This window comes from Carettochelys insculpta, chromosome 3 (assembly GCF_033958435.1).
Source record: "Carettochelys insculpta isolate YL-2023 chromosome 3, ASM3395843v1, whole genome shotgun sequence".
Classification (NCBI taxonomy): Eukaryota; Metazoa; Chordata; order Testudines; family Carettochelyidae; genus Carettochelys; species Carettochelys insculpta.
The window spans coordinates 62,351,417-62,370,165 of NC_134139.1; the positions used below are offsets into that span (position 1 = coordinate 62,351,417).

The following is an 18,749-nucleotide window of genomic DNA, read 5'->3' on the forward strand; positions in this document are numbered from 1 at the left end:
ATTAGTTTTCTGTCCGCAGAAAAAATACAGATTGATCTCAAATTTTGGATATAAAGCTAAACTTCTTGATAATATGAGAGACTTTAAACCCACTGTTCTGAACTGGGCCTATCAGGTGACACCATTTTTTTTTTTTAAATCTGTTCCTGCCCTCTGTTGTTTAGACTATGTTGTCAGTTTCTGCTTTGGACCTGCCATCACACCGTCTCTTACCTCCCTCCTATGTTGCTGGTGCTACTACTACTATTATATTTATTGTATTCCTGTAGTGCCTATGAGCCCGGTCACAGGCCAGAGCTCCATTGTTCTAGGTCAGGGATGGGGAACAGTCTTTGGCCTGGGGGCCACAGCCCTATAGACAAATCAGACAGATGGGAGAAGCGCACACGCATGCGCGCGCGCACGCGCACACACACACACACACACACACACACTCTCTCTCTCTCTCTCTCTCTCTCTCTCTCTCTCTCTCTCTCACTGATGTGGTCCCCACTATATGAGTGCCAGGGCTATGGAATCTGCATGGGCGGGAGGGTTCAGGAGTAGGCTGGAGGCAGTTTGGGCTTGAGGGAGGGTGCAGGGGCAGGAGCAGGAGCAGGAGCAGGCTGTGGGTAGGTGATTTGTGCAGGAGAGGGATGGAAGGTCTAGGGGGGTGGGGAGTGCAGGAGCGGGCTGGGGCTGTGGGTCTAGGTGAGAAAAATTGTGAGATCTGTAAGGGGAGGGGCAGCACTAGGGTGCAGGAGGAGGGTGTGGGAGTGAGTTGTGGGGTCGGCACAAAGGGGTGGATGAGGGATCTGGAAGGGCAGCAGCAGGAATGGGGTGGGAGTGTGGGGTCAGGATGGAAGGGGGCTCAGGAGCTGTCTGGGGGCATGGGGACTGCGCGACACAGGTGCAGTTTACTTTTGCAGCACTCTTGGATGCGCATGGCGCTGCTCCCCCTGCCTCTTTGCTCCCAGGCACCACTCTCTGCTGGCCTGATTGTCCAGAATTCTGGCCAGTTAGAGCAGCAATAGGAGGCCTGTAGGCAGGCTGCCCAGGCCTCTGCCGCTCCTCCTGACTGGGAGAACAGTGGTGATGCAGGAGAGTCTGGAGCCAATTCCTGCTCTCCTGGCGTCCTGCAGACCCCACCTTTTGGATCCAGACCATGGTTCGTCGGATCCAGCCCCTCAGGGATCTGCACTCACCACAGGCCATATACCCTGAGGGGGAACCCCACGCCTTGGAGTCCAGATCTGGACAAGCTGTGGTCTGGATCTGGACCATAAGCTGGGGGTTCCCCACCCCTGTTCTAGGTGCTGCGTAAGTACAGACATCTTCCAAAGCTGAAGAGATGCATTGCTGCTGCTTCCAACCCAAGCAGCTGCCCTTGGAGCATATTGTTCTCTAGCTTCCACTTGCCTCCTGTTCCCCTTTGTCCCTTCCTCTGGGCAGGCTTAGGTAACATCATAGTAAAAATCCCTACATTAGCGTTGCAGCTGCTGCTGACTGTTGTATGGCTGCCCCAGTGCTGGATCAGTGTTGGGGACATTTGCACAGTTCTTGAGAGTAGATGAGGTCTCAGTGGAACCTTGTTTTCCTGAAAAATAGATGATCACAATGAGCTGATAAATGGGGGAGGGGTGGCGGCATTTGGACTGTATTTGATCTTGTGAAGCTCCATTATGGGTCAATGGCATTTCTTCAGTGAAAAGAACAAAGTAATGTACACAACACCCCACAGGTGTGTGGCTGTGTACAGGCATGTACCAGGCCATTTTTCATTAGCATGCTACCGTATTCACATTTTTCTGTAGCAGAAGCAAATATTCCAGGAAGGCAGCATTGAGCAAGAGACAGGCAGTTTAGCTAAATACAGTACACACAGCCTGGAGGCATATTTTTATATGAATATAATAACTTTTGCGGTTTTGCTAGGTAACTTATTTTCCATTTTTTTTCTTTGATTCTATGACCAGGCTCCCAGTTGATTTCAGAATAAATCACACACCCTTCCACATGTACAAAATGTACAATTTCCTCCTCTATGTGTGCTGAAAACAAGGCAAACTTAACATCCACTTATTGCTGACAGAAAATAGAGAGGTCTTTCTCATTTGTATTTGGGAAGAAATTTTGGGCCCTTCTTATTTTGAATTAACAATCACCTTACTATTTCCATTCCTCCCAACCTTCCAAGATTTCTCTAAAGTTATGGTACCTTGGCTTCAGAAAAAAAATGGGTAGTAAGAAACAAATTCAGGTTTCCATTGCAATCAGAATAAAATACTATCACTTTCCTGTAAGCATAAAGAAATGTGGCAACTTACATCATGGCACTTACATCATCACCATTTGTGGGTTTTGTGTTGTGCTTTGTTTCTTTCGTGATCAGCATCCCTCAATAAACAGAGTGCTCTTGTTTGTGTTCTTACAGGACTGGACTCAAGATGAAGCAATCCTGGAAGATTTGACTCAAAAGGTAGCTCAGGAACATAAAACTCACAGGTGAGCCCCAAGTAAGAGTAAGCCCCTAACCCCAAACTCAGCAGGGAGTCATAGTTTCAGTGGTTTGAGCATTGATTTGCTAAACCCAGGATTGTGAGTTCAATCCTTGAGGAGGCTGTTTAGGGGTTTGGGGCAAATAGTTTGAAAAAAAAATCTGTCAGCGATGGTGATATGTCCTGTTGAGGGGGCAGGGACTGGACTTGATGACCTCTGAAGGTCTCTTCCAGCCCTGTGAGATAGGTATATCTCCATATATTATTTTTTATTTTAAAATTTTAAGATACTGGTCTGGTCTCTTTTCATCAGCCATAGGAAACTGGTCCATATGCAATGTGCCCTCTAATCTTTTGTGTGTGTGGAATAAATTTTGTTATGCGCACTGAGGCACGAGCGAATGTGCACCACGAATAGAAACACAAAACCTAGATGCTGGCATTCTGCTAATCATCTGAATTTCTCCTGAGCAGCTGCACTAGTGCACAGCTTACAGGGTACGCTGACCATATAGTTATTCCTCTGCTGCTTTAAGTTGGGTTTTTAGATAGTCTGTACAAAAAGTTAATCAGTTTGTCACAAAATTTTGCAAATATGAAACAGCTCTAGTTGCAAGTCGTTTTGAGACACTGGAGTAGAAAATAACTTTGTCATGCAGGTTGTGCCTTTCTAGGATTGTCCCATGCTTTCTACCTCCTACTAATGACTATATAGATAATAAACCAAAAGTCCATCCCATCTGGATAAGTGATGATCTGTTTTAATTGTATTGTGTATTTTCTTCAGAACCTCGGTAGTATGTAAAATGAGTCGATCCTGACTATGCTGGATCTGCTGCTTTTGGCTTTAAGGTGGTTTGTTATCTTGAACAATTTCTTACTGTCTTATATTTTAATTGTAGTGGCATACCAGCAGCTGAAGCTGAGCTTCTGTACATCAGTGAAGTGGAACGTCTTGAAGGATTTGGACAGGAAAGTTTCCCTGTGAAGGTATGGGGCTATATTTACTATTATATATGTAGCCATCTTACAACCTCAATTTAAACAAACGAAGAAAAAAGACACCATGGCCGTTTCTACACAGGCCACTTTCTTCAAAAGTGGCATGGTAATATGCGGCCCGAAATATGCTAATGAGGCATGCGTGCAAATTCCCCACACCTCATTAGCATACAGTCATGTGATTTAGAGTCCGGAAAACCGTTCTTCCGGACCCCAAAACACCACGTAGAAGCACAGCCCCGGGGGAGCTTCTAGAAGGAAGTGCTTCTTCCAAAGGCCCCTTCTTCCTGAAAAGTTTTGGGAAGAAGGGGCCTCTGGAAGAAAGACTTCCTTCCGGAAGACCCTCCAGGGGCCACGCTTCTAAACGGCATTTTGGAGTCCAGAAGAATGGTCTTCTGGACTCCAAATCACGTGACCATATGCTAATGAGGCATGGGGAATTTGCACCCATGCCTCATTAGCATATTTCGGGCCGTGTATTACCATGCCACTTTCAAAGAAAGTGGCCTGTGTAGAAACGGCCCGTGTGTTATAGAGTGATGTATATAACTCATGTTATTGTAAACAATATGGCTACATCCAAATGAAGCATGAATCTGGTCATCTACCAGAAGATAGAGAGAGATTCTGATAGATGAAGGATTCAAAATCTGGACATCTTAGACCTGATTGTTCACTCTCTAGCACCTTGAGTGCGTATGTGTAAAGTTAGAGAAAAGCATTACCAAATTGGAGTAGTAGAATTTTAGATCCATTTTGTGTAGTGGTAAATGACTGAATCAGCAGTACAGCAACGAAGAATCAAGCCACCTGATTTTATCCCAGCTCTGCCATTGACTTGCTGAGTTACTCTTGGAAAAAGTCACTTAACCATTGTACAATGATCCCTCAATGCGTGATTTTGAGTTGTGCTTAACTTACACTAACGCAACTTAAGTGCAACTCAAAATCTCGCTTCCCCCCCAACCCCAACTCAAACCCCCCGCCCGACACGGCCCCGGTTCAAACACCCCTGTCCCAAGCGGCCCCTGTTCAAACACCCCCTGTCCCACTTTACCTCCACCCCACGTGGCTCCGGCTTACCACCCCCTACCCCGGCGTCCAGCTCTGGCTGTACCCATGGATCAGATGCACTGACATCTAAGCTGCTTAAACTGAGTCCCCGGGTATTTGCACCTATCAAAATGGAAGCCCATTTAAAACTAGTCTGAAAAATCTGTCTCCAGGAGGTCGCGTGAATTGTTTAAATCCATATAGGATGAATTCAAATGCAGGAATTTCAGACTCTGTCTGTAGCCCCAGAAGACTCTGTCTAGCGTTTATTCTGCTAGAGCACACTAATTTCTCTTGTGTTTCTCCATACAGTCATCCTTTAGCCACATGACTTACATTCATGAGAAACTTATTTTGAATTACTGTGTCAATACTCTGAAAATAAGAACCAATTGCTATACAGGTTGGGATGTTTTTGATTAGCTAACCTACAGATAAACACCTGAATTCCTGATGTGGTGTATATCTTAGGAGATGATTTTGAGTAAACATTTTATTGTAGTTCCATGGGCATTCTTCATGTAAAACCTGTTTCTGTATTAACTAACAAATTTTATGTGGCTCTTGTGCAGGACAATCATGGAAATGACATGCATCTTGGCATTTTCTTCATGGGAATCTTCATAAAAAATAGAATTGGAAGGCCAACAGTAATATACAGGTACCATCAAGAGAGTTCTGCCTTTAGATTGAATCCCTTATTACAGGATGCAGTGCTTTTTTCCCCTGGTGACTTAGGCATCCCATGTGGCTTCAATGTAACTATTTCTGAGTACAGTAGTACTTGGTTGGCCTCTTGGCCATAAGAATCTGTGCAGTACAGTCTGTGAATGGGGATGATGGCTAGAGAGGCAAGGGACTCTCACGTACACTTGAATTGCTTGTGAGATTTTGATGTCTGTCGTCTTTCCCCCTTGCCTTTCTAGGATAAGCTTGTGCTTAATTCAGTTCTTTTCTTTCATCAGAAAGCAAATACATTAAACTTCAGAGGGGACTGCCAGGTGTGCGCCACTGCCTTATGCGGATTCTGGAGCACCTCCTGGCTTGCAGTGGTTTCCATTATATGTAGGTTTTACAGTATGGTTCAGTGGCTGTCAGCATTCCCATTATACAAATAATTTTGGAGATTATTTACGTGTCCCAGTAAGGATAAAGGAGCTGAATTTTAGGCTCGTTTTTGAAACTAAAGATCCTTGTCTTTTGTGTATGCGTGGCACTATGCTCATTTACAGAGCTATTTACAGTGTTGTGACAACTCCCCAGAGGAAACTAGATTGAAACCAACTCATTTTGCGTAGGACACTAAGCAGCCTTCGGATAAACAGTTTCTGAGATCGGAATCTGGTAAAGCGATGTCTGAATTTAAATCTGGCCCTGATTTATCTCGTTATTGGATTTCCCAGTGTTGCTAATGCAAAATATGAGCATCTGGCCAAAGAACTGTTTTATTCGTTGCAATTATTGTTTACATTTTGGGATATTTGTTACTCTATCAAAAAAGACAAACGGAGAAGAAATTGTGATAAAAAGCTTTGAGTCAAATTCTTACTTCTGGACAGTGACACACTCATGTTGATTTTAGAGGAGACCGATTTAACCCTTTTTAAAAATTGTTGCTGTGGTTTCATGCGTTATTTTTGTTCATTACATTGTGGTTTATCATTCTAAAATGACAAACTATACAATTGGTTCTAACTACTGTTCTTGGTGTGTGAATGCTTGTATACAGCTCCTAGTAAAACCGATGTTTTAATGCGTCATGCTGTAGTTTTAAAAACAAGTAGAAGTCCTGTGGCACCTTATAGACTAACAGATATTTTGGAGCATAAGCTTTCATGGGCAAAGACCCGCTTCATCTGACTCATGCATCTGATGAAGCGGATCTTTGCCCACAAAAGCTGATGCTCCAAAATAGCTGTTAGTCTATAAGGTGCCACAGGACTACTACTTTTTTTTTTTTTTTTTTGAAGATAAAGACAAACACGGCTACCTCTCTGATACTGTAGTTTTAAGACAGTGGTGGGAGCTTTTTTCAAATACATGAGTATTTATTTTAAAGGGTTTGTTATTTTTTTCCACCATTACCAAGGCTTCTTGAAAATGTAGGTTACAACAAGACAACGCTCAGATTTAAAAAAAAAAAAAACAAAAAAAAAAACTATAGGTGTCCACTGAAAATGCAGGTATCCTTGTTTGTCCTGTTTCAGCATGCATTCCTGTGCATGCCAGGATGTATCCACCTACATTTTTCAGAAGAGCAAGTGAGTTCCATCCCCAAGTTTGCATGTGATGGACACACAGAACACAACTAACTAGTTGTGAAAAGATCATAATTTGGATGTTAAATAACCTGGGAGTCACTGGAGGAAAGAATAAATTAACACATGGTGCATTTCAAAACAAAAAAAAAGTGGTGTTTTTTGCTTTTCTCTGTACATATAATTTATTTGTGACAAACTGGTCTGTGACTCTACCCTGGATTAGCCTGCTGTGGACTGTGTGTGTGGGCTCTGTTGATATTGGTGGGCTTCAGTCACATTTCGAAAAGGACTCGATCAAAAGCTCATTCACAAACTGCCGTGTTTTAGTGTTTATATTACCTATGCTGACAGGGGGGATTTTCCTATCAGCGTAGGTTACCTGCCTTCCGAAGAGGTTGATGGAAGCATTCTTCTAGTTTGGTTGCTGTTTATTCATGAACACTGGATTAATTACATTGCTCAGTGTATGGGTTTTTCCCCCAGCTAACAGCGTTAAAGCAAACTAATTTTCTGGTATAGATGAAGCCTTAATGTCAAAAATTTGTTAAGAATTTTGGGGAAAAACGTTCAACAAGAGCCAACTGCCAACTATCGGAGGGGTAGCCGTGTTAGTCTGGATCTGTAACAGCAACGAAGGGTCCTTATAGACCTTACAGACTAACAGAAAAGTTTTAAGCATGAGCTTTCGTGAGCACAGACTCACTTCCAAAACCAGCATCTTATGAAGTGAGTCTGTGCTCACAAAAGCTCATGCTCAAAACTTTTCTGTTAGTCTATAAGGTGCCACAGGACCCTTCGTTGCTGTAACTGCCAACTAGTCATAGTCAAACCAAAACTAAATTGACACACTCTGCAATACAGTTTACAATTAAGCATTCAAATATTTCAAATGGTATCTCTTACAGTAACCCTCAACACTGTTTTTTTTTTTTTTTTTGAAAAAGAAATGGCTTTTTCTTTAATCACAGCACATGATTTTTTTGCTGGCTGTGTTTCGTCTCATTGAAGAGCTAGGGAACATTTCTCACGTAAAATGAGCCTGCCCATAAACTAACACATTCCGAACATGCCTGTGAAATGTTTGACTGCGTGTCTTGGCAAAGTCAGCAGCATTTCTTTTCTACAGGTGGAATGATATTGGGAATATAATACATAATAAGTCTTCAATCATCGTGGAGTTGATCAACAAAGAAGAAACAGTGCTCTTTCACACAGTAAGCAATTTACCTAAACATTATCAACTTTACAGTATAACAAGCTGAACTTCAAGTCACACTGTCCACATAGAGCCGTCCACCTCACTCCACCTGTATTTAGAGGGCGGCAGTCAAAATTTCAGTCTTGTCATCTGCTCACCCTTTCCAACATGCCCAGCACCTGTATTTGAAGAGTGAATAGAATTGATTTTGCACCTGTTGATGAATGGAATGCCTTCTGGGTAGCCTAAAATACATTGCATTGGGATCTCTGTTTACATAACTGGTGGGGTTTTCGATGCAATGTTCTTGCCCCTTCTCCACACTTGGTGCTGTCATAGCTGCAGCAGTGTGAGCAATGGTGGAGCCCTGACATACTCTCTGGAGCTCTAGAAGTTCCTGTGCAATGGTGTGAGGAAACTGCAACTCCATATAACTCCAGAAGAAAGCTGGTGTGTAAATTACACAGCCTGGCTGTAACAGCTCTTCTGTGTTTTTTATTATTCACTGTGATTAGCAGCAAGGTGGCAGCATGCAAAGACATGCTGATGTATCAGTGGTCCAAGGTGTGAGGGTACTGCACGTAATTCTTGGCAGCTGACACTCTGTCTGTCTGTCTGTCTGTGTCTCCCCCCTTAAGGGCATTGTTGCTGTTGAAATTTTTAGAACATGTTTGATTGCTGAAATCAATTCATTGTAGCAGCAGCAGAGTAAATAATCAGATGGCTTCCCCAATTTTTCTTCTTATGTTTTAAAGGATGATATTGAAAATGCAAAATATATTTCACGGCTGTTTGCTGCAAGGCATAAGTTTTACAAACAAAATAAAATCTGCACAGAGTGAGTACACATCCTTTAAATATCTTTTTCAATACACTGCACTGGAAGTGTTCTGATTTTTGTCTTGTCTCATTTAAGAATATAATTGTGCCAGTTAGTCTTTACTCTCTCCTTTTTATACCAAGATACAGTGAAGGAATGATTCCTGTGCCACATGAGGCCTGTGTATCACTTAAGTCTATTTTGTTTGCTCAGTAATGCGTAGGTCTGGAGTTGGTTCTATGCATAAAGGCAGATTTCACTTTAACAGAAAAGGAAGGGGTGAAACTTAGGTTGCATAGTGTATGGATGAAGGCCTGTTCATTAGCTGCAAATATGTCTGAGCATATATCTACCTGCTGAGTGGAGAGCTGGGATTTTTAGTATGATATTTTCAGACTATAGGTATATAGCAGTGACACACACAGTGAATTCTTTGTAAAATATACAATACACTGATTGATTATTTAACTGCAAAACTGCAAAGAAGCTCCTATCATCATCAGTTCCATTTACCCTGATGAACATCCACCTGCTCTGCTGGGTGTTGTCATCTGTTGGAAAATCGGAGGCCAAAATAATGGAAGGCAAGACGGGAAATGTGTGGAGTGTGTGCATACCCATGGGCGAGCATAAAATAAAATTTAAAATGGAGTGAGTGGACGGGTGATGGAGAGCGCTCTAAATGTGACCACTGCCTTATCACTCCTAGGAAAACTTGCAGCTGATCAGATTTAAAATGCTATCTGCTATTCTCCGGAGTTGGCCATGTTTCCAGTATTTATTTATTAGTAGAAATCTGTACTTTCACAATGCAATGTTGTAGATTAAATTTAAGCTTCAGATACTGTCCCTTGGGAAATGAACAGTAATGGTCAAAAAAGAACTTTCAGCAGATCCTGAAGAGGAGCATAATTCTACTTTGAAACGGTGTACCACGGTCAACACAGCAGACTCTTCTGTTAAAGTAAAGGCTGCTTAACTGCAGACTCATAAGCAGTGGCATTTGCTCAAGTTATATATTCCTTGCCAGTAAGGGGTAGGGCTCAGTTACCATAAGTCTGCTATAGAGAGACACTTCAAATATATAATATCCTAAAAACACTTTTGTCCTCAGCCAAAAAATAATTAGTAAAATAGAGTTGCTGAGAGAAATAAATCGGACTAAAATACAGTTACTATGAAAACTGGTCTTGTGCTTGCAGGAGTCGCTTCTACTATCACCATTACCACCAGTTACATGTATGGATAGCAAGCAACGTATCGCAATGTGTTTTCTAACTGAAAACTTTTCCAAACCTCTGTGTCCTAATGATTCTGTTTATATTTCCTTTGTACCCATTTCCTCCAGCATGATGCACCAGATGAGAAATTTTAAGAGGCGAGATTCCCCCTTTCCTCTCTACATGTAAACTCTGTTTCTGACTCCTCAACATTTCTTTTCTTTCCCCCTTCCTTTTTTAATTACTCTCACTATATATGGCTCCTCCAGCATTTTACATGAGTCTCCTTGCGTTGTCCTTCTTTCACTTGTTTGTCTCTTGATCGATGTGCCCTGACTTTTAGTGATTTGCTATGAGGTCTGTAAGTTGCTCTCTCTTTTTTTTCTGTTTACCGATATCATCCTGAGACCTGGCCCATGTGTCCTCAAGAGACCACTACTTTTTACATTTGTTATTTTTAAAGTCAACATTTATTTTTTCCCCTTGTTTCCAGTTAAGCCAAATGGGATAATGGCCAGGTGGCAGGCTTATTTTGAAATACATCTCATCTGTTCTTAGCTAAGGAACTGAATTGTTTCCATCTTTTAATTTTAGATCTGTGTCTAGATGTGTGTCTATCAATGTGGAATACCTTTCATTATATTAGGCTCTTACTTTCCTCAGCCAGTCTTGAAATCAGAATTTAAACTTGGAAGTGAGATTAGTTCCTAGTATCTTTTTCCAATTTTCCCTGCAGACAATCAAGTTCTCCTCCTCCTATCCGACGGCGGCCCACCTGGAGTAGGTCATCCTTGGTATGTACTATAATGGGGGTAGGTTGGGGGAAGAATTAATACTGGTATTGCTGGTACTGGGATGGGGCAATACATAACATTAAATATTTTCTAAAGTTCAGATATATTAGTCGATTAGACAGCAGCATTCTTGAAACTCATTCCTGCCATATCACCTACAGGAAGTGTGCTCATGTAAAGGGAGAGTATTATTACTCCTAATTCTAAAAATTATAGACATTGGGGCCTTGATGTTTCTACTTGTCCTACAGAAATGGAACAACTTTACTGCAGGAATACAGTTATGTTCAATAGGATTTGTCCTGCAGCCTAAGAAATCTGTCTTGCAGAGTGGGTAGAATTTGAAAGATCCATTACTGTATAATATTGGGACCTGATAAGATAAATACGCCAAAATTGAATCAAAGCATAATTTTACAGTATGCAAATCTGAACCCTTCCTTCATTCTCTGTCTTTCATCACCCTAAAATATCAAGTCTGCAATTAGATAGGGAAATCTTTGTGGTGGGAACTTTATCTTTTTATGTGTTCTGTGAAGTGCCTAATGTTTGAGTAAAACTCTTACGATCAGTACGTGAGTCTGTGATTCAGTATTTTCTTTGTTTTGTAAATCCATGTAGCTAAACAGAGCTGCTTACAATTTTTTACTAAATTTTTTTTCATTGAAATTTTTACAAAAATTATACAAAATTTTCCAGGACATGTTAGCGAATATTATGTGCCATTTTTCAACCAGCTTTTGAGGAAGAACTCCATCCAACCCCCACCCCCTACATTTTTCTCCTGGCACCCTTTGACCACGGTGTCCACTATGCACAGCAGCTGTCCCTGTTTAAGATTGGCAATCCCTGTGTTACAACAAAATCTGTGCTTTTTTCATTGTGTTCCTTCTAGGGATCTGTTCTAGTCCATTTCATTTCAGTGGTGTTAAAAATTGTCATATTTTCCTCTCCAAAAGTTTCCAGTAGCTTTCATGTGTTGGCAGGTTATCTATGTTTTGAACTAGTAGTCCTGCCCAGTTTCCTTTCCAAGAGTCTGTCAGTTTAATCTTACTTCCAGAGAGCCATTGCTATCTGGGTTATAATCATTAAAATATAAAATTCTTATTATATGCTACTTTGCTTTGTGAGCTTGCTGTGAAATATCTACTGTAAGTAAATAAAGGGCCCTTGAATGCCTTTATGATCTGATTCGCCTCATCTTTAATGTAAAGAAAATTCTTCCTCTCCAATATGGAAAATGAAAGTCTACACTTTTAATAGGAAAAATGAATCATGCCGCCTCTGTTTAGATTTTATGTGTAAACATTTGGAAATGAGAATATGGATTGGGAGCAATTAGAAGAGGAATAGGTGATTCTCCTCAAAACAGACTGGTTTTCTCCGTTCAAATGAACCTTCGTAGATTTTTTTTGTAAGAGTAGTTATTCTTTATAGTAATTAGCCTTGCAGACAGCCTGCTTGTGCTGCATACAGCAGCTCTAGATAGCACCATCACTACTCCTTTGTCTTTTATGGTAGCATTATAATAAATCAGTAGGCATAACTGAGATAGTGAAATGGCGTGTCTGGTATGTCTCTGCCATTTGACAAAATGGCCTGGCTTTTTAGTTATATTAAGGCTTATTCACACTGTTTTGGCAGCATAAATTCATTTATACTTTCTTTAAAACCCTTTTATCCTGTTCTATCTTGGTCCTAATGATATGGGGCTAAAAGAGAATTGGGCCTATTAAGCCTGTACCTTTTTATTTCCATTAGGTAAAAGTCTGAAGTCTTTACTCCAGCTAAGCTTCCAGTGACTCTCAAGTGGGTAGAACAAAGCCTTTAACTGGCCGGAGTGTGGTTTTCTTTTTAAACACCCCAGTGCTCCCCGAATTGGATTTCCGATGCCTCCAGGCTTCAGTCTGTTCCCCGACTGTTCAGGATAGACTCTTTTGTCTGGCCTCTCAAAATTCTGCTTTTCCAGTAACAGAGGAGTCCTTGCAGACCAGTCCCACAATAACCTGTGGGATTCAGCTTTTTGCCTATATTCTCTGATATGGATGATGCACTCTTAGCAGGAGACCCCTTCTCTTTTCTGAAGGCTTCCCGCAACTCAGACCTTTGTATGCTTCTTTGGTTCTTACCAGACTAAGTCCTGCTCCTCAGACTGCCAAAAGAACCATTCTTCTGCTGACTAGAGCCAGGCTCTTTGGCACATGCTCATCTGTAACTGGGTCCAGCAGGAGGAATATTTCCTGTTTTCCTCTGGTTCTGACTTCACTTTTCCTCTGCCATATTGCATGCAAGGATTTATATGCCTCACCACAGTCTCTTTCCTTTCTTTTCTATTTCCCTGATCTCACTGAAAATGTAGGCTTAAGCCCAGCCCACTTCCTTTTTGCCATTTAGTGGCTAGTTGTCATTCTAACCATTTATCTCTGCACAGAGGCAAACTGGGTCCCTTCTCCTCTTGAAGCCTTGGACTTGGTAGTTTCCTCTCCTTGAGGAAAGGTGCCTCTGAGGTGCTTCTGCAGCTACACTTGCTCAAAATTGGGGCAGTTTGATGCTCTCTGAACATACCAGTGTGTGTTTATGAAAATTTCTCAACTTAATCACACTTATTACCAAGGTGGCCTCAGTGCCACCCTCCCAACACTTTGCTTTACACATGGACAAAACTTCTGATTATATCATCCATGCTTTGTATTCTTACCTCTAAATAATCTGACTGTTCTAATGCTAAAGTCACCTTGCCACTGATTTCTACCCTATCACTCTGCTAGTTGCAATAGTTATCAGTTGGGGGTTACCCCACTGACTTGCTGCATTCAGGACACCTGTCTGACTCTGAGCCACCTATTCCTCCTTGTGTTTTTTATTTCCTCTTGTTTTTGTCAAAGCCTAGTTGCGAAAATTCTTCAGGGGCAAGAACTCCGGATGAAAAAGTTGAAAAGTAAAGTGAGCGAAGAGTCTTAGTCCTGTTTTCAGAAGTTACTTGTGTTAGTGAGCTTCAGTCCCAGCAATTTCCAATAAGACTAGCTCCTAAATATCTAAGTCACTTTGGGAGATGGGATCTAGGCGCCTATGTCATTGAGGCACTTATGACTCTTTATTCTGTGTCTTTATAGAACTCTGTACACATCTGCAGAACTTGTAAGGCAGGGGATGGGGAATCTGAGGCCCATGGGCCTGATTGGCCTTTTGTTCAATTTCTGCCAGCCCGCAGGGCTGGAGCCACAAGTGCTGGCTAAACCCACTCCAGAGAGGGAACCCATAGTGATACACTGGCTTGTCCCACCATGGGAGGAGTGCCTTGAGCTTTAGCATGGGCTGTGGCCTGCAATTGCTTTTTTTCCATGGATCAATGTCCTGTGACAGAAAAAAGATTCTCCACTCCTGTTATAAGGAAATTATCATTGTTGTGGAAACAATTTGTAATTTCTTCTGTGCTTTGTCTTTGACAACTGAAAAATTTCATCTTCGCAAACAGTTTGCTGAGGCCATTCTATTTCTCTTATTATTTCAGCCACGACAGCACCCATTTATACTGCCTCCGATGCATGTCCAGTGTGGAGAACACTACACTGAAACACACAACTCACAAGGTATTTAGGGTCTACCTTTTTCCTTTCAGAGATCTGCAGCTTAACGTGTCAGCAAAGGAGCCAGTTGTCACCAATGATGGACCCTTGCTGTAGTGATTGTGTGTCATGAATGAGGCAGGGGCTGTAGAAAAGAATAGTCTGGGATACAGCAGGACTCAACTTTACCACAGACATCTCATGCGATGTTGGAAAATTGCTTTCACTTGATTCGCTGGAAGAGGCCATCCTTCTGAGTCCTGTCAAATTTAGGTGGAAGCATAGTCCTATGGTTGAAGCACTTGGCTGACTTTTTTTAATTCCTCCCTGTGCTGCAAACTCCCTTTGTTGCCTTGGCCAAATTATTTAATTTCTTTACATCAGTTACCTGATCAATAGGCTGTTTTGGTTCCTTAGGGGGCATGATCAGCCTGTTCGACTTGCTTAGAGTCCTGGAGACAACAGATAGGTCCCTCAACATAAAATCAGTTACAGCCCTAGAGAGACCTCCCCTTTCACAATCTATACCTGTTGGGGAGGGGAAACAGCACATCGAGAGGAGACCTAAGTGACTGTTCAATGGTACATTAACTCTGGGCCTAGTGCTGCCAGTGGTGGGATGTGTCTTTAGCTGTGAGCATCTGTGAACCTTCTGAGCTGCAAGTGGATGGAGTGGGGGAGAGAGAAAATTCCACAACCACTTCCCTGCCCTTAGGAACCTACTGGAAAGTCTGGAGCTGAATCATTCCAAAGCCTGTACATGACTTGAATCTAGAATTTAGGTTCAGCCAATTATACAGACAGGGTTCAACCTCCCAATGTTCCTGCATTATTGACGTGTTTGTTTGAATCTGGTGTTTTGTTTTGATCCCATTTTTGACAAATTAACAAGTTACCACATGTATTTTACATTATTTTATTTATTGTTTTATTACATTACATTATTATTTCCGTTATTATAATATTACAGCATTTGGGTCTTTTGTGGGGGACAGAAAAAGCGCAACGGATTCTGCAATGAGGTAAGATGGAGAAACGCTTAGGGTCTTGGTAAAATAATCTGAAAGGCCACTCTGGAGACCACACATCCTGTACACACGCTGCCTCTTAATCACTGGTCCAGAAGACATTTGAAGTTTTGTGGTTACATTTAAGCAAAGCGTTGAGGATGATGGCATTGTATGTGCCTTTATTGATTAAGGTGTCTTTTTCTTTATCTCTACTGTGTACAGACAGCATTTTCCATGGAAATGAAGAAACATTTTATTGTCGATCTCAGACCAGCTTGGACAGGTGTCCAGTGGACTTCAGTTACTTAAATGGTAATGGGCCAAATGGCAGTATGTGCAGTGCCCACAGCATGAACTCCCTCAACCGTTCACAGAACTTCGTTCAGGCATCTCCTGTGTCCTCCAACCTCAGCATTCCAGGAAGTGATATCATGAGAGCAGACTACATTCCCAGCCATAGGCATAGTGCAATCATAGTGCCATCCTACAGGCCAACGCCAGACTATGAAACTGTTATGAGGCAAATGAAAAGAGGGGTTATTCACATGGATAGCCAAAGTCAATCCCTAAGAAACCTCAATATTGGAAACACACATGCATACAACCAACCGGAAGACTTAGTTTACAGCCAACCTGAGATTCGAGACAGACATCCCTATAGTGTTCCTTATGGGCCACCTGGTGGTTATAACAAACCTGTTGCCCCATCTGACCAAATGAATCCCAGTAATGCTGTGCAGAATAAGACAGCAGCCACTGCCATATCCCACACAGTTAGCACACCAGAACTGGCTAACATGCAGCTGCAGAGCAGTCAAAGCTATAGTACTGCCCATATGTTAAAGAACTATCTTTTCAGGCCACCTCCTCCATATCCACGTCCACGTCCTGCCACCAGCACACCTGACCTAGCGAGCCACCGTCATAAATATGTCAGTGGCAGTAGCCCTGATTTGGTTACTCGGAAGGTTCAGCTCTCAGTGAAGACATTCCAAGAGGACAGCTTGCCAGTAGTTCACCAGTCACTCCAGGAGGTTAGTGAGCCCCTCATGACAGTCAAACATCATGCAGCTTTGAACAAGCGCCATAGTTTGGAGGTGATCAGCAATATGGTACGTGGTATAGAAGCTATGGCTTTAAAGACTTTAAATGCACCTCTGCCACGTCGGAACACCTTGCGAGAGCAGGTGCAGCCAGAAGAGGCTGTGCAGATGGATCACACAGTTCAGCCGCTCCCTTGCTACCATCACAAGAAGACGTTCTCCACTGCCACGATGCTCATACACAGCAGTGAGAGTGAAGAGGAAGAAGAAGCTGCAGAATCCGTGTCACAGATAACAGCACTCCATGAAAATGTGGAATATAGTGCTCAGTTGCAAGCTGCTTTGGCTAGAATACCAAACAAACCTCCTCCTGAGTATCCTGGGCCAAGGAAAAGTGTTAGCAATGGAGCCCTGAGGCAGGACCAAGCAAACATTTCAGTGGCTATAGCAAAGGCCAAGGCAATGAGGCCAGGGCCTACCAAGGCCATTAGCGTGTCTCGAACTGATCAAATGACATTAAATGGGTCCTCACTTGGGCCGTCTATCTCAGAGCCTGACCTCACGAGTGTCAAGGAGAGGGTGAAGAAAGAACCAGTGAAGGAAAGGCCTGTATCCGAAATGTTTTCTATTGAGGATAGCATCATAGAAAGAGAGATGATGATGAGGGTAAGTGTCTTTCTCGAATGCCGCGGTTTCTTTTGAACCAAAGAACCAGCCTGTTCTTGTAGTATCCTGAAATACACACTTGAAAAATGTTACACATCTAAACAATGAGGAGCATAAAAGCCTTCTGCAGAGGAGAAGAAAGAGTTTTTGGCAGTCATAGGATTAACTGGAAGGTAAGAGTGAATTAAAAAATGCAGGGTCTGGTTCTCCATTGGCTGACTGATTTGTGCAGTGACTTAGACCTGTGAAATGTGGATGGGTTTGCAACATCATCACCAGTAGAAGTGGAGAATTCTGGTTCAGTAGCATATTATCCCCATTTTACAGGGTTACAAAGCAAAGCCCTGTATAATATGCAGTGTTCGTGTGGAGAGTACAAATCATGACATTTAGATGGCTTGTCACTTAGGTTTGCTGCTTCTACAGTGATGTAGCATATGCTTAGCCTAAAATTCTGCTTAATTTATGGGACTGAATTTCATGAGGAATAAACTCTGGCAGTAGACTTGGGATGGCTGATTTTCTAAACTAGTGACATGAGGCACAACAAAAGGAACAAAAAAAAAAAGCAGTCCTGTAGCACTAACATGGCTACCTCTCTGAAACAAAAGGAACAGTTCTGCTAACTTGAAGAAGTAGAGATGCTGGGGTTTTTTTCTTTCCCCAAAGTATGGGGAGTGGGAATTCTAAAATCCTTAAATGGGAATCCTGGTTTTCTTAGAACAGACAGACAATACTTACTCAACTGCATTTTTCTGCACAGCTGCATACTACAGCAGTTTTCAAATGAATGTACTAGCCTACAACACTCAGTTAATGAATTATGTACAAACCTGGCAAGCTCTGTGTTTAAAGGGGTTAAACTGATGAGTGACTGTGAAATTCTATTTTTAACAATTTAATTTAGACATTCTGCGCTAGACATGTCTTTTTGAAGAGACATAGTATTGATTGTCCCCTCTCTTCTGCTTGTTGTAGGAATACATAATATGTTCCCTGAAATATAATATAATTGGACAAGTACAAAGCTGATCTTCCATAGATCTAAATGAGTGTCAGCAGGGAAAAAGTGTAAAAAGTGTCAGAATTTAAGGACTTATGTGCTTAATTGTAGAAACTGAATAGTCCTATTTTAGTCAAATTAAGCTTGTGCATATTTCTTTTTCAGGATGGGTCCTAGAGCAGAAGAAATGTTGAATTCATTTACCTTAGTGTGATGTCCAGTTCTGATTCTTGGGGTCAAGGTCTCAAGGTAGACCACAAAGCTGTATGATAGAGGTTATGTTAAAGTTATTTCTAATTTTTTTGCTTACAAAATATAACCTCTCCCACACAAATACTGCAGTAGTAAGTCATATCAAATGAATAGCATCCCAGAATACATTCAGTCAAACTGTCTGAATTACATTTTTTTCTTTCTTTCAGATATGAAGTGATCAATGGAATATGCATTGAGTTAATTGTCTTCCTTAGCAATAGCCAGCCCAAGGAATTCAAAACAAATGAGAGAGAGTGTGTTAGCTACCTAGCTAGTTATAAGCGTTTTGGACATTTGATGGGGACAGGGAAACAAAAAAGCACAAAGCATTGTGAGGCTGGGCACAGAAGATTCTGGACCTTGGGGCCTGGTAGAGAAAAG

At 41.9% G+C, this 18,749-nt stretch overlaps 1 protein-coding gene across 2 annotated transcripts in view; it reads left to right on the forward strand.

Moving 5' to 3' along the window:
* The window catches only part of PTPN14 (protein tyrosine phosphatase non-receptor type 14), a 161,593-nt gene that overhangs the window by 117,894 nt on the left and 24,950 nt on the right, over positions 1 to 18,749 (forward strand). The window contains exons 6-13 of one of the 2 annotated variants that reach the window (XM_074989972.1): positions 2,414 to 2,484; positions 3,380 to 3,467; positions 5,105 to 5,193; positions 7,920 to 8,007; positions 8,747 to 8,829; positions 10,768 to 10,825; positions 14,337 to 14,415; positions 15,624 to 17,110. In XM_074989972.1, coding sequence (XP_074846073.1) covers positions 2,414 to 2,484; positions 3,380 to 3,467; positions 5,105 to 5,193; positions 7,920 to 8,007; positions 8,747 to 8,829; positions 10,768 to 10,825; positions 14,337 to 14,415; positions 15,624 to 17,110 — 2,043 coding nt within the window. Of the gene's footprint in view, positions 1 to 2,413; positions 2,485 to 3,379; positions 3,468 to 5,104; positions 5,194 to 5,497; positions 5,598 to 7,919; positions 8,008 to 8,746; positions 8,830 to 10,767; positions 10,826 to 14,336; positions 14,416 to 15,623; positions 17,111 to 18,749 lie in introns of those variants that run through there. The other variant, XM_074989973.1, reaches the window with a different exon arrangement.